The sequence below is a fragment of the Cyanistes caeruleus genome, chromosome 2, assembly GCF_971803275.1.
Source record: "Cyanistes caeruleus chromosome 2, bCyaCae1.hap1.1, whole genome shotgun sequence".
NCBI lineage: Eukaryota > Metazoa > Chordata > Aves > Passeriformes > Paridae > Cyanistes > Cyanistes caeruleus.
Window position 1 is genome coordinate 83,592,666 of NC_141702.1, and position 14,340 is coordinate 83,607,005.

The 14,340-nt window shown below is 41.7% G+C and overlaps 1 protein-coding gene across 8 annotated transcripts in view; it reads left to right on the forward strand.

The window, feature by feature from the left end:
- The window catches only part of ZFAND3 (zinc finger AN1-type containing 3), a 166,137-nt gene that overhangs the window by 102,398 nt on the left and 49,399 nt on the right, over nucleotides 1-14,340 (forward strand). For 7 of the 8 annotated variants that reach the window (XM_086878361.1, XM_086878365.1, XM_086878360.1 and 4 more), the window contains exon 4: nucleotides 2,374-2,553. The exons of the other annotated variant lie outside the window; for it this stretch is intronic. In XM_086878361.1, coding sequence (XP_086734487.1) covers nucleotides 2,374-2,553 — 180 coding nt within the window. The remainder of the gene's footprint in view (nucleotides 1-2,373; nucleotides 2,554-14,340) is intronic. 8 annotated transcript variants of the gene reach the window in all.

A 14,340-nucleotide genomic window follows, 5' to 3' on the forward strand; every position in this document is an offset into this window, starting at 1 on the left:
AAACTTAAGCATAGTAGTGGAATAGCTGATAGTTATGCTTGAGCTGCCTGCTTGGTTGGTATAACATCCAACAGACATATTATGAAGACCCCTGCTACCAATATGCCAGCTATCAGTACCTACCATCTGTAGAAAGTATGGACCAAAATCCAAGCTGGAGGTGATTATAAGAATGAACTAAAACCACGGCCAAGAAATGCACATGCTCTAAAAACGCAGTCCTGAGGAGGAGCCATGCTAAACAGTTCTTAGAACATGTAAACTAGTTTGGAGAAGAGTTTATATATGTGTAATTGTTTATGAATATGTAACAGGCTGATGCAATAGGAAAGATATAAAAAGGGTATCTCTGAAATAGCAGGTGTGCTATTGGCAGAATGCCAAGCACCCAGCCACTAAACTTTGCTTTATTGTCTATGTCTTTTATTAAACCTTTAAATTTTACCAGGAAAGTGTACCTTGTTTTTCACATGAGTAAAAGTTAGTTCTGAACAGGAGGTCATGAGTGAGTTCATGGAGGCAAAAAGTATTTCACTGCCATGGTGGATTTTGCTGGTGCAGCAGCTCTGAACTTTTATGATTGCTGCAGCTGCCTGATTGTGGCTGGTGCAGAAAAGTGTCTGAAGCCTTCTTGATTGCACAAATACATAAAGAAAATCCAGAAGCCCATATTGGGTTGAACTTTGTTGATTACTAGTGAGGCCTGAGTAGAACATCTTCCTGAGTCCTGTAACTTACCCCTCACAAAAAACTTCCCACTGGTTTTTCAGAGCTGTATTGTGGATGATTTCCGGTCTGCCACCTCCTTCCTCCTCCTCCTCCTCCTCCTCCTCCTCCTCCTCCTTCCCCTCCTCCCTCTCCTCCTCCCTCTCCTCCTCCCTCCCCTCCTCCCTCTCCTCCTCCCTCTCCTCCTCCCTCTCCTCCTCCCCCTCCTCCTCCCCCTCCTCCCCCTCCTTCCCTTCCCCTCCCTCTCCCCGTCCCCCTCTTCGTTCCTGTCTTCCCCCTCCTCTTGGCTTTGAGCTTGATCCTCTCCTCTCTGGACATCTGGCTGACTCTTCCACAGCAGACATTAAGACTTAATTTTTCTGGAAAATCACTTAAATCCTAAATCAGCATTCAGGGACTGTTTGACTGTAGTGCTTCCCAGTCCCAGTGAGTCAGGTTGGCAACCTGTGTTTCTAACACATCATCTAACACACTGCAAATATTTATCGACTGCTGTTTTCTTCTCTGTCATGACATAATGAGCAGCCAAATATTGATTTATCTATGTATTTGTCTGAATAAATTCTACCCTTGTATGTAATTTAGAAAAAATGTAGATACCAAGTGGTGGTGCACTTCAGCTGTCTCTTTACCAGGAAGAGGTGAGAGAATCAGGTGCTAAGCAAACCAAAATTAACTTCGTTGGCAAGTGTGTTTCCATGAGGCAGAGTATGCCAGACTAAAATCCAGTAGTGTAGCTGGTAGACTGATGCTATAATCAATTATATATCAGGACTGCAGATTTGGGAAGAACCTTTCAGTGGGGGATTTGCTCTTGAAAATATTTCCCCTCAAACCTGAATCTAGTTTGGAGGCAAGGTAAGCCGGAGGGTGACATTTGTCAAACACATGGAATTTGGACTATGGAGGCAGTTTGGAGACAAGCATGACTTAGCATTCGCTGATAAAAAACCAAAACTTTGAAGTCAAATCGTTTGTACACATCTTTAATGTATTTTAGTGATTTACCTTCCATATCTAACTCTGCTCTTAGATCAATGGTTAGCTTTTAGCACCAGTGTTGGAGTAAGTGAAGGAAGGAGGAAACACCCCAACCTTCCTGCCACCTCCTCCCACACATTCCCCTCCCAAATACCCATCAAACCAATGATGCAGAGGCAATCCCTCACCAGCTCCCTATGCTAACCTGGAACTGTAGCTGTCTACACTGGCTTTGCCAAAATTATTACTGATGGGATTTTATATAATGGCAATGAAAAGTGTAACATCCCCATAGCACTGTATTACATGCCTTGGTTCTTTCCTCACTGTATGTCTGCTTTCTTTATGTTTCTGTACATGCTTTGTGTAAACCCTATTAAAAATGATACCATATGCTGTGGTAAGCTTTGAATGCTCTTGGATGGCTGGGGAAACAAGACCTTTGTGTAATTCTGAAAGTGTTTTTTCTCCAGTAAATAACTTTTAAGATAATTTAAATTTGAAGTAAAAATTCAAAGGCCACTGTTTGTGTTTACCAAAGTGATGATACCTGATGATACCTCTGCCAGCATTTTGGGCTTATTTCTGTTACATAGGAGTTTTTGCCTAAATTTTTATGATTAGACTTAGCAAGTGTGATGACTTATGAATTCTTGGTTTTGATAGATTTCCAGAAGAAACAGCCAGATGATGACTCTACTCCCAGCACAAGCAACAACCAGTCAGATTTGTTCTCTGGGGAAACAAACAGTGACAACAGCAATACCTCTCTAAACACACAGGCCGCTAACTCCAGCCAGCAACTTTTGACAGAACTGAATGTAACTTCACCGAGCAAAGAGGAATGTAAGTTCACAAGTCCTAAGTGAAAGCAAAGGAGGCACGAACAATTTGCTTTGTTCTCAGGTTTATGTTTCACTGACTCCCTCTGGATGTTAATGGCTTGGATTTTGGGGTGAAGGAAAGGTTAGAAGCTGTTCACAAAATAGACATTGGTGGCTTTAACTGAAGAACAAATAGGAGTTTTTTACTAACTTTACGTTTGATGTATTGTATTTCATATATATGTAAGCCGTTTGATTCTTTCTTGGGAAAGATTTTAATTGTGAGAAACTCCTTCTCACGTTCGTGGTAAATTCATATGTATATTCCAGCATCAAGACCAGTATCTTGTGAAATTTGACTTCTAAACATGTTGATGTTTAATTACTGTAGTTTCACATAAGACTGACTGTAATGCGTGTTTTAGACTGCTACTTGCATATAACCTGTTTCATGTGGTAATTTATCTATTCTTTCATAACCTATCTTTTGTCTATATTGAACTGTCAGGCAAAAATTCTCCCTGAAGGTAAGGTAGAATGCTTAGCAATCACAGTGAGATAAAATCGACTTTTAATTATTCTAAACCTCTGTATAAAGTTCATCTTGCATCTAATATATTGGGTTTTAAAATCTGCCTTCTACAACGTAAGGTCCATTGTGTAATTTGTAGCTTAATTTTTCTCCAGTTGTAGATTTATTTTAGAAGGTGCTCTATGGAGAGAAACCCCCTTGAGCTGAGATTACTTTAGGTTGTGGCTAGTGAATAGATCTACACATTGCAAGAAAATGCCTCCTTTTCAGTAGGAAATTTGCAAGAGATACTCTGGTTCTTGAACATTCAGGCAACTGCTGGAAATAACAATGTTGACAAAGCACTAGGACTAAAATGTCTTGCTTTCAGTTATATTATTTGCACAGGATGGTTTTGCTGAGTTGTCCAGGTAGGAAGAGTTTTTAATTATGCAGGTTGGTTGTGGACAAAGCATAAAATGTCATTTGGAATTCTGGTGGTTTATTTAACTAAAGTAAAACTTTTAAACTGTGAGTTGTTACTAAATAATGTTTGAGAATATTGTCAGAAATACAAGTGTTCAAATGTGAATGTTCTGTGACAAGTTCTCATCGTAAGACTAAACTTGCCATGTAACTCTTGTGCTTCACATTCACATGCTGCTGACCTTCCATCTCTTCCTTCTGTTCAGTGCTTCTTCAGGGAAAACCAGTAGTCTGCTGTAAAAACAAGGTCTTAAAACAAGCTTCTTGGAGAATTCAGGAAAACACATTGTGCTTCAGCAACACATTTGGGCTTTCACAGTGCAGGGGACTTCAGCACCCTGCTTGCTTATTAGCTAGTGTCACATACAAGGTGTCTTCTGTAGTGCTTAGTGGGTCAGCTTTTCTGAAAATTTGTTAAGGTGGAAATGAAATTGTGTTACAAGAAAGTATTTCTGTTGTGACTGAGAAAGATTTGGCAAGTGGGAAGGTGATTACAGGAATGGGAAAGAAATTAAACAGTGTCCTGCATCCTGAATTGCTGCAAGGTTGTGAACATACACTGAATGTGATGGATATTAGGCCGCACAGCCTGCAGAGCATTTGAAAATATTGCCTATTTAAAAAACTCTCTTTATGACTTCCTGCTGGGATGTTTTTAAGTAAAATACAATGGAGAAATTTATTTACAGTTCTGCCTTCTCTCACACCCCCACTACCTCTTTAAGGAAGCTTAATGTCATTTATCAGAAATAATTATATACAGATGGAGATTTCCTGACAGATAATGACCTCATTGTGCAAGGTTCTTTCCTGTAATGAAGAATGTCCAGACTTAAATGTCTTTTTGATTTTAGTTTGAAGGTGTCTTTTTCTGTGCGGTATTTATTTTGCAGCATACTCTGTAAAGTATGCAGTGCTCTTAGTATAGCTGTGTTCTTCAAACATGATGCTTTTCACTGCCATGTGATAACATACAGCCGTGTTCTGTTCTGAACAGAATCAGAATTCAGATTTCTGAACAGAAATCAATTGTATGGGATCTCTGTGATAATCCCTATCCAAGTGTGGAAAAATTGATCTAATCAGGAAGGATTCTTAAGTTTTGTTCCACTCACTTCTCTTTCCTTTCAAGATTTTGAGGAGTCTTGTATCAAGATGTTTGCCACAGTAATTGAGTCCACAGGGTAAACAGAGGGGACAAAATTGCAGCAAGTCATTTAGGCAGTTGAAGTCTTTCTTGTTACAACAGCTGAAGAAAGCCATAGAAATCACATTGTGGTAAGGTTCATACTCTGTATCAGAGAAAGTGGAAGGGTTTTTGTACTTGTTTTTGAATAGCTATTTCCTTTTTTATCACAGAATGAATTATATAGGAGAAAAGTTCCTTGAACTATATTTTGCAGGAGTTCAGTTTGGCAGTGTGCAAGTGTTTTTGTGGTTTTTTTGTTATTGTTTTGATTGCTGTGAGAGTTGCATTTGCATTCCTGAGTGTCTTACATATACAACCAGATTGTAGTGACTTTCCATCTCCCCGCAGCCTCAGTTCTGAAGTTACCTACCACAATGACAGCTGTGCTTTCTTATATCTCTCCCCCTTATAGGTAAAGGGTAGTTCTCAATATTATATTTACAGTCAATGAAAATATGTTAAAATTTTATACCAAACAGTTCTCAATATCATTTACAGTCAACAAAAATGTGTTAAAAATTTCTACCCAGACACAACTTCAATAATTTTTTCCCCTCTTTCACATGTGTTCAATCTTTCATGAAATATTACTAATCAATGTTTTGGATTTTTTTTTTTTTAAAATTGGCTGTTGAAATTGGTGAGGGGGGAATTCTATGGAATTCTTTTTTTCTTCCCTCCACACATACTTCTTGTTGCCTGTTTCTATCCAGAACCTTCAGGTCTCACCAGTTGCAGTAAATTTTCTGAAATAAACTTGCAGACAAAGAGTAATATTGATACTGGTATAGCCCTAGTTAGTCTAGAGCTGCATGGATTTTACTGATCCATTTCTTAACAGGTAGTTAAATCAGTCTAATTTTTGTTCCAGTGCTGCTTTATGTGCAGATAAGTTTCATCTGTTCTCATTTTTCCTTCCATCTTCTCCTTTCATTTAGGAGCTCCTAATGGTAGGTATTTCAGCATCAGTCACTATACCAGCCAGTTGCTCTGTCAAAGATTTCCTTTTCATATTGGGTGGGCAAGGTTTTTGATTATTTTTAGCAGACAGGAAAAAATGGATTTGACAATGGCCTTCACTTCTCTATGTCCTTACCTTCAACCACCAACATTTATTTTTTTTAAAAAAGCAGCTTATTAAGCAAGGTTCTATGTATTTTGGTTGCGAAAAGGTCACATTGCACTTAGAATAATTTTGCTTAGTTTCAGGCCTTCAATGTTTTCTTTGGGGCTGTCACATCATTTTTCTGTCACTGTATGAGCAGAGCTAAAGCTGGTTCTGTGCAGGTTTGAAATTAGCTATGTTGTTATGTGACAGGAGAAATGTCAGTGTGAAGAACACTGAGTCCGGCAGCTTGATCAGATTTGGTATTTCAGTAGTTTTTAGCTTCAGCTGACAGGATTTTATTTTAATTGTGTGCTTAACTTTCCTGGCCTTCTTGAATAGCAAGAAGCACTATTGAAAAAGGACAAAAGGAATATCCGGTCTTTCTAAAAGAGTTAAATACTCTTCATTCCTGTGCTGAAAATTTATAAGATAAACAAAGATCTGAGCTACTCCTGTGAATGTCAGAAAATACACTGGAGATTTCAGCCCAGAAAGATGGTGATGGTCACTAACCGCACCTCACCTCTCTGTGTACTGAATTTTAGATGACCATATACAAAGGTATTTCACAACTGTATGTCTGGGTTTTTTTGCTAGTTTCTGTATACCATTCAGAACTTGAGCCATTGCACATCAAAACTAAAACACCTTTGTCTTGCAATTTAAATTTTCAAGATAATGTTAGAAAAATGCTTTATAACATCGTTTATTTTATTAAGAATTTGTGTGCAGTGGAAGCACTGAAATACCCCCAATTATGGAGTAATTTTAATGAAGTTAACGTATTGTAAGTGTATTAGTCCTGAGACAAAAGATGCAGTAGGCTTCTTCTATAAAAAATACCTAGAAGAAAGGTGAGAGATTATTTTTCCTACTGCACCTACTGGATGTTTATACTCTGAATTTTATTGCTTGTTAAAGCATGACTATGTAAAAAGCTATATAGGCTGCAGCACTCAAAAAGTAATGGAATTTTTTCTGTTTGGAATTAAATAAAAATATATGTAGTTTTTTTCAACATAACTTTGTGGAAAATGGATAAGCAAGTGCATTCTTTGCTTCTTTCTTGCTGAACAGCCTTTTCTGTGATGATATGGGAAAGGTTTCTACCAATTTATAACAACTTAATGGTTTTTGTATTTTGCCTGGGTGTTTTGCTACTGGTGAGTAGAGTCCTAGATGACGACTTTCCTATGTATGCTCTGAAAATACTTCATATTTTGAGTTACTATGATGACATCCTTAATTTTGATTTGTGCTTTTTAAGGAGAGTGATTTTTTAAATGCTGGTTGTTCTTGGATATTATTTATCCAATTTATACTTTTGTAGATGCCCTGACTTTGAGAATTCAGCTGCTTATTGCAGTATGAGTCAGCTTTGTACATTCTGTCTTCATTTGTTTTGGGTTTTTTTCAGGATTTTTTCTGGGGGGTGTTTTGTTTGGTTTGGGTTTTTTCCTAATTCAGTCATTGGGGAACTTTTGTTTTCTGGCTCATCTCTGACTGAAACACTTCTGTAAGTAGTATATGTATAAACAGACCAAATTAGCGGCCTGTTTTTTTCTTGCTTGTCACAAATGGTTGTAGAAAGCAATTTCCTTTGTTGCTAATCTGATTTATTCTCATACCAATTTCTGTGTTTTTCTCTGATTCAAAAGAATTCAAAAGATTGTGCTGTTATAAGCACATATTAGATAAGTGAAGCCTACATGACCCAGTATTAAATTAAACTTATACCCAAACATAACTGAGAAACATGCAGCTGGATGATGGTGAATAATTCTAATTTTCTTTATCAACCCACAAGATTGTCATGTGTTCTTTTTCATTGTACTCAATTTTATGTCTTGTGTTAAAGCAAGAAGGGACACTCCTATAATGTAAGATATGCACCTGCCTGGTTTTTGATTATAGGCATTTTTGGATTTCTATGCCACAGAACAAGACCTAGATATTTTCTCAGGCTTTTGCTTTTATTAAATTAGATAATAGTAAAAGTTGTTTTACATTGTCTGGGATTTTGTAATTTTTAGCCTTGTTTTCATTAGAAGCTATTTAGAAATAGTCTTTTGGCACTGTTTTTAATGTTAAAATTAACTCAGGTATTTTAGTTTTATTATCACTGAATCTGATTTTTTAATATATATCACAGAATGCATGTATTTTAATATCAGTGCAAGCACTTTTTCTCTGGGAATTAGCAAGAATGCTTTCAAATGTAAAACCATATTGAGTTGTGGGCTATCTTTTGAGAATGGTATTTTGAGGAATGCCACCAGTATTAGGTGTGAGTACAGGACATAAAGGCAGTTAAAAATTTGAATACGAAGTGTTGTTATCATCTTTTCTTTGGTGAAGATCTTTCTGTAAGTTTCCATCTATTCCATACAGTCTCAATTTCATATAAAGAACATATATGTGTTTTTTAACAAGCAGAGATCTGACACAAAGATTTATGAAATGAACACTTCTTTCCACATCTGTGGAATGATAATTTTGATACATAATGAAGACTAGGGTTGTTATACCACTGTTAATTGTTCCTTCTGATTTATAGTCATTTCACATTGCAGAGTAGACAGTGAATCCCAGGGCCCCATTTATTAGAGTGAAAGGACCCCATGGAACACAAAACAGAAACACAGTCACTTTGGAAAAACATGGGTTAGAGATGCACAGCTATTGAGGTTAAATAAAATTGTTTATAAAAATGTTATTTAACTGCTGGTTTCAAAAGCACATTATACAGTTCTACTTGCACCTGCGATTAAGAAAATAAAATGTCTATTACGGAGGAAAAAAGATAACAAAGTGAGACAATAGTAACGAAGGAGGTGGAATCTGAATCCTGTCTCCCTTTACTTCATTATGATAGTTAAATTTACTATCCATTCAGCAACGAAGCAGTCCAGGTTTCATTTCCTTCTCCAAAAGCTTCATGTAGACAAAAATCCACAGAAGTACCTAAAGGCCAATTTGTAAAACTAGATTTTAAAAACTAAATATTTTTATGTGATATAATCCTCTTATATGTGTAGAGATGACATCACTTAGATGATCATGCATCTTGCCCATTCTGCAGCAAATAAGCAGTTCTTAAGCGTTTTAAAGTTATTTTGCCTTTTTTCCTTAAAGATAGCATACTCTGTGCAGGCTGAACTTAAGAGATTTATGTTCCTGTTTATATATGTATTGGTGTTCGTAATCAATAACTGTCTTCAGACTCAATTGTGTAGATTAATTCTATTATGTCTCTTAACGGGTTTGGACAGGTTTCCCAAGTTCTTTCCTGCTTTGTAAATAGCCATGGTATTGTTCCTGTCCTGGCTAGTGCACTGCTGTCCAAGGAAATTCAGCTCTTGCTTACTGCCTTCCTCCAGCCTGTTGTATTCAAGGGGTCAATGTGGCTTATCTGGGAAGGAACAATCACAGTACCAAACCACAGTACCAAAAGCTCAAAGTGGAGTTCTCTGTCCTTATGTTACAGTGATCAAATGTTACTAAGCTTCAGGCTCCTTCACTTATTTTTCATGTTTGTTCATTATCTGGCTTGCAGTTTTTGTGGTATCTGAAATTGTTTCAATGTATTACTGTAATTTAGACTTTGTCTTGGTTTGAAAGACAGGTGTCTGCAAGGGAAGGCAAGAGCCTCCCTTGGAATGAAAAGTGTAACCCCCCCCTCCCTATGAATCATAATTTTGAAATCAAGGGGCTCTCTGGCAAAGATATGGGGATAGGAATAACAGTTCTTTACTAGTATGTAGAACAAGTCAAACAAGCAACAATAACTATGGCATCAATAACAAAACAGAACCAGAGACCCCATGACAACCTTCTTGGCCGTGACAGGAAAGGATGGAGGAGAGGCTTTGCTTCACAAGCCCTTCGGGCAGTCAGTCCCAGTGCTCCTGCCGTGACAACCTTCTTGGCCGTGACAGGAAAGGATGGAGGAGAGGCTTTGCTTCACAAGCCCTTTGGGCACTCAGTCCCGGTGCTCCTGCAGGGCTCTGAGGAACACCCTGCTGGAACAGGAAGAATGAGCAGAGATCCCAGGCAGGTGGATGAGGTGTATCAGAAGCTCCGCAGCGGTGGCTGGCACTGCAGGACATCCAAGCAGGATGGGGGGGCCCACAGAAGAAGAGGAAGAAGAAGCTCCCTCTGGGTTATGACAAATTCCTTTCCCCAAGCAACAACAGCTCTGAGTGTGCCACTCTGAAGCCAAAGAAGCAAGCCAGCCAGCAGCTGCCCCCCACCTTCTCTTTTAGCTGTCCCCCTTTCCCCTGAGCCCAGCCAAACTTTTATGTCTTCTCAAACACTCAGTAGGTACCAGCAGTCAAGTTTTCCCCACTGTCGTTCTGATTGGGAATGGCGATAAAGAACGACACTGGACTCTCAAGGGAGTCTCAACAGGAGAATTCCTCTAGTTTATTGCTTCAGACTTGTCTTATAGACAGATACGTGGAAAGTACAGAAAAGAAACTCTTATTGGTTAGCAAAGTGCTACATCACCATCATTGGTCAGGGGCACTCTGCCCCCCTGACCATGTCCTGCAAGAGGAAAGAAGAGGACAAACAGCCCCTGGCAGTTGTTTTCTGTCTCTGAGGATTGTTTTGAAATCCTCCTTTGAATTCCCAGGCTAGCTTCTCAGGCAGGACTGAGAGGCCATGGGCCTGCATTTTCTGCAGCTCCCTGCAGCCTGTTCCAAAGCTAGCATCCATAACTCACCCTTTCTGTTAGAAAAAATAAAAAGCAGTGTTTGTTATATCCTACTGGGCCCTTGTAGGAGAGAGAACAAACACAGCTCAAGAGGTTTCTTTGCTAGAACTTTGAATGGATGCTGATCTGTCATTCCGATTGGGAACGGCGATAAAGAACGACAATGGACTCTCAAGGGAGTCACAACACGAGAATTCCTTAGTTTATTGCTTCAGCTCTGTCTTATAGACAGATACGTGGAAAAGTACAGAAAGGAAACTCTTATTGGTTAACAAAGTACTACACCACCATCATTGGTCAGGGGCACTTTGCCCCCCTGACTCTCTCCTGCAAGGAGAAACAACAGGCTGCAAAACAACACCTGCAAAGCTGTTTAGTATCTCTGAGAATTGTTTTAATTCCTTCTCATGAATTTCCCAGGCTAGCTTTCAGTCAGGCCTGAGAGCTATGTGGCCTGTAATAACTACAGGCACTCTGGTTCAGATTTAGCATCCATAATTCACCTTTTTCGCTTAGGAAAAAAAAAATAAAAATGTACTGTGTTTGTAATTTCCTGTTGGGCCCTTCAGGAAAAGAACAAACACAGCACAAGAGGTTTCTTTTACTAGAAATTGGAATGGATGCTGATTTAGAATTAATTTAGAATTTTGGTTTATGTTTTGGTATTTAGGATTTGTTCTCCTTGCAAGGATTTGATGGTTGAGTCTAATATTTCTAATTCAGTGAATTAATACACACACTATACAAAACTATATACAACATTGTTAGTCTGTTCGAATTGACAGTCTAACATGTCAGTAGAGTAGTTTGAAAGAATACCAAAGTGATAAAAACAATGCTCAATGCAATTTATGCTGTTTTGATCCCCTCTTCTTATCCCGTTTTTTGGTTGGTTTTTTTTTTTTCACATACAATTGAGGGATTTTTGAGGGATTTATAAAGTTTATATGGTTGCTGTTGTTGTTCATCGGGTTTGAACAGTAGTTCATGAATTTCAGGAAGGTTTAGGGAATTTGAAGTTAGCATCTCTTCACGGCTGTTTGTCAGTTCTGTAAACACAAAATTTAAAAGATACAAAGTGAGTTAGTTTTGGGTCCCGCAGGGACTGCAGGACGCTGGCACGGCTCAGGCCGCTGGAGTTGACAGACTTCGTCGAGGTATTTCTTTGGGTTGGTGCAGAAGGTCCTGGTGGAGGGCCTGCCGCTGTCTTTCTTTCCCCCCGCCACCTTTATGGGTGCGGGGGGGCTGGTGCTAGAGTTCAGATCGGGAGCGGAGCACGGCAAGCGCTCTCTCTCCCTCCCGCGCCTCCCCGCTGGAGCGCGGGGGGAGCGAACTGGGCGCAGGGCTAGTGCCTCCCGTGCATGCGCGGGGAGAGCGAGGTTCGCCGGGCCCCCCCCCCGCACTTTCTCGCCGGTGTTTCGGACGCGCGGGGGGGGCGATGCTTGCCACGGGCCTGGCCCCAGCCCCAGATCTGGGCTTGAGTTCGGGTTTCTCGGGGTTCTCGCGGCCGGCGGCGGCGGGCAGGCGCAGGGGGAAGGCGAGGCCGCTGCTTTTCTTCTCCCCGCCGCTCCTCCGCCCGCAGTCGGCCGGCGGCCGGCCGGACCACGGCTGGTGGTGGCGGGCAGGCGCAGGGGGAACGCGGCCGCTGCCTCCCCTCCCCCCGCCTCGGCGGCGGCGGCCCGCCGTGTTCTGGATTTGCACTCGGACTCCTCGGCGGCGGCGGCCCGCGCGCCGGGCGCGGGGGAGCCGAGCGCCGACTCTCTCCCCCTCCCCCGCCGCGCTGACGGGCCGCAGCGGGGATGTCTGCGTTTCTGTTCGTGGCACAGAAGGAAGAAGCTGGGACAGCGTGGAGGGGCTGGAGAAAGCAGGTTCTGCGGCGGCCAGCGGTGGCGCTTTTGGCGCCGGCGGAGGCTTTGCGAGTGGCACAGGCGGAGGCGGGCAGTCTCCCGTTGGCAAAGCCCGCGTGCCCAGCTCCGCGGATGGCGGCCGCTCAAACCTCTCTGGAGAGGGAGATCTCTGGGCTGCGGGTTGCTCTCGCTCGCCACTAAAGTCCTCCGAGGGTCTGGGCAGAGCTAAAAGAGCACTATGCAGCTCATCCATGGTTTCACTCCTCAGACACACACACTCCTCAGACTGGCTCCGTTTCAGCGCTTTAAAAAGCACTCCCCAGGTGGCTGCTAGGCTACACACGCTGATATCTCCGTTTATGAATTTTGACCGTAAATGGTGCTCTATCGACAGCCAAAGTTCGAGATTAAAGGCATTGTCTATAGTTATAACAAAACCTTGCTCTTTCACCCACTGAAATAAATCACGCATGGCATCTTCAGAAACACTGAGTCCCATGCGGGGCAGGGCATCCTGCCATGCAAGGTAGGCCAGCTGTTCATCAGCTGAAGTACAGTTCCCCATTATGAGGACTTTATCTTGGCGGCTCCGCGAATGCAATTATGCAGACGCTAACGGATCGGACCCGGGGATTTTGAGCTCTGCTTCACCAAGACGACCGTTCCAAACCCACTCACCGGCAGGTTCCACTGTCCCGTTGTTTTCCAGAACCAGCTTCCTCTTGGAAAGCCCGGGAGAATTCCACTTACCCCTCTAGGGGGAAGGGCTGGCTGTTTCCCGCTCGCTGCTTACCCTCAGGGAAGTAGCAGATCACGTCGGTTGCCTTCTGACCTCGGGGGTCGGCTGCACTTCACGTCGGGATTACCGGACCTCAGGGGTCGGTTCAGCATCACGTCGGGCGGTCACCAGATGTCGTTCCGATTGGGAACGGCGATAAAGAACGACAATGGACTCTCAAGGGAGTCACAACACGAGAATTCTCTGGTTTATTACTTCAGGCCTGTTTTTTAGACAGATACGTGGAAAAGTACAGAAAGGAAACTCTTATTGGTTAACAAAGTACTACACCACCATCATTGGTCAGGGGCACTTTGCCCCCCTTACTCTCTCCTGCAAGGAGAAACAACCGGCTGCAAAACAACACCTGCAAGGCTGTTTAGTATCTCTGAGAATTGTTTTAATTCCTTCTCATGAATTTCCCAGGCTAGCTTTCAGTCAGGCCTGAGAGCGATGCGGCCTGTAATAACTACAAGCACTCTGGTTCAGATTTAGCATCCATACTGATCTAGAATTAATTTAGAATTTTGGCTTATGTTTTGGTATTTAAGATTCGTTCTCCTTGCAAGGACTTGATGGTTGACTCTAATGTTTCTAATTCAGTGAATTAGTACACACACTATATACAACACTATATACAACATTGTTAGTCTGTTCGAATTGACAGTCTAACTTGTCAATAGAGTAGTTTGAAAGAACACCAAAGTGATAAAAACAATGCACAATGCAATTTATGCTGCTTTGATCCCCTCTTCTTATCCCGCTTTTTTTTTTTTTTTCTTTTTTTTCATTGGATTTTTACTTTAAATATAATTGAGGGGTTTTTGAGGGATTTATAAATTCTTGGTTGTTAGAGCAGTAGTTCGTGAATTTCAGGAGGTTCAGGGAACTCGAAGTTACCGTCTCCTCGCGGCTGGTTGTCAGCTCTGTAAACACAAGACTTAAAAGGTACAAGGTGAGTAAGTTTGGGTCCCGCAGGGACTGCAGGACTCTGGCGCGGCTCAGGCCACTGGAGTTGACGGACTCGTCAAGGTATTTTTTCGGGCTGGTGCGGAAGGTCCCGGCGGAGTGGCCTGCCGCTGTCTTTCTTTCCCCCCGCCACCTTTATGAGTGCGGGGGGGGGCGCTGCTAGAACTCAGATCGGGAGCGGAGCACGGTAAGCGCGGGGGGAGC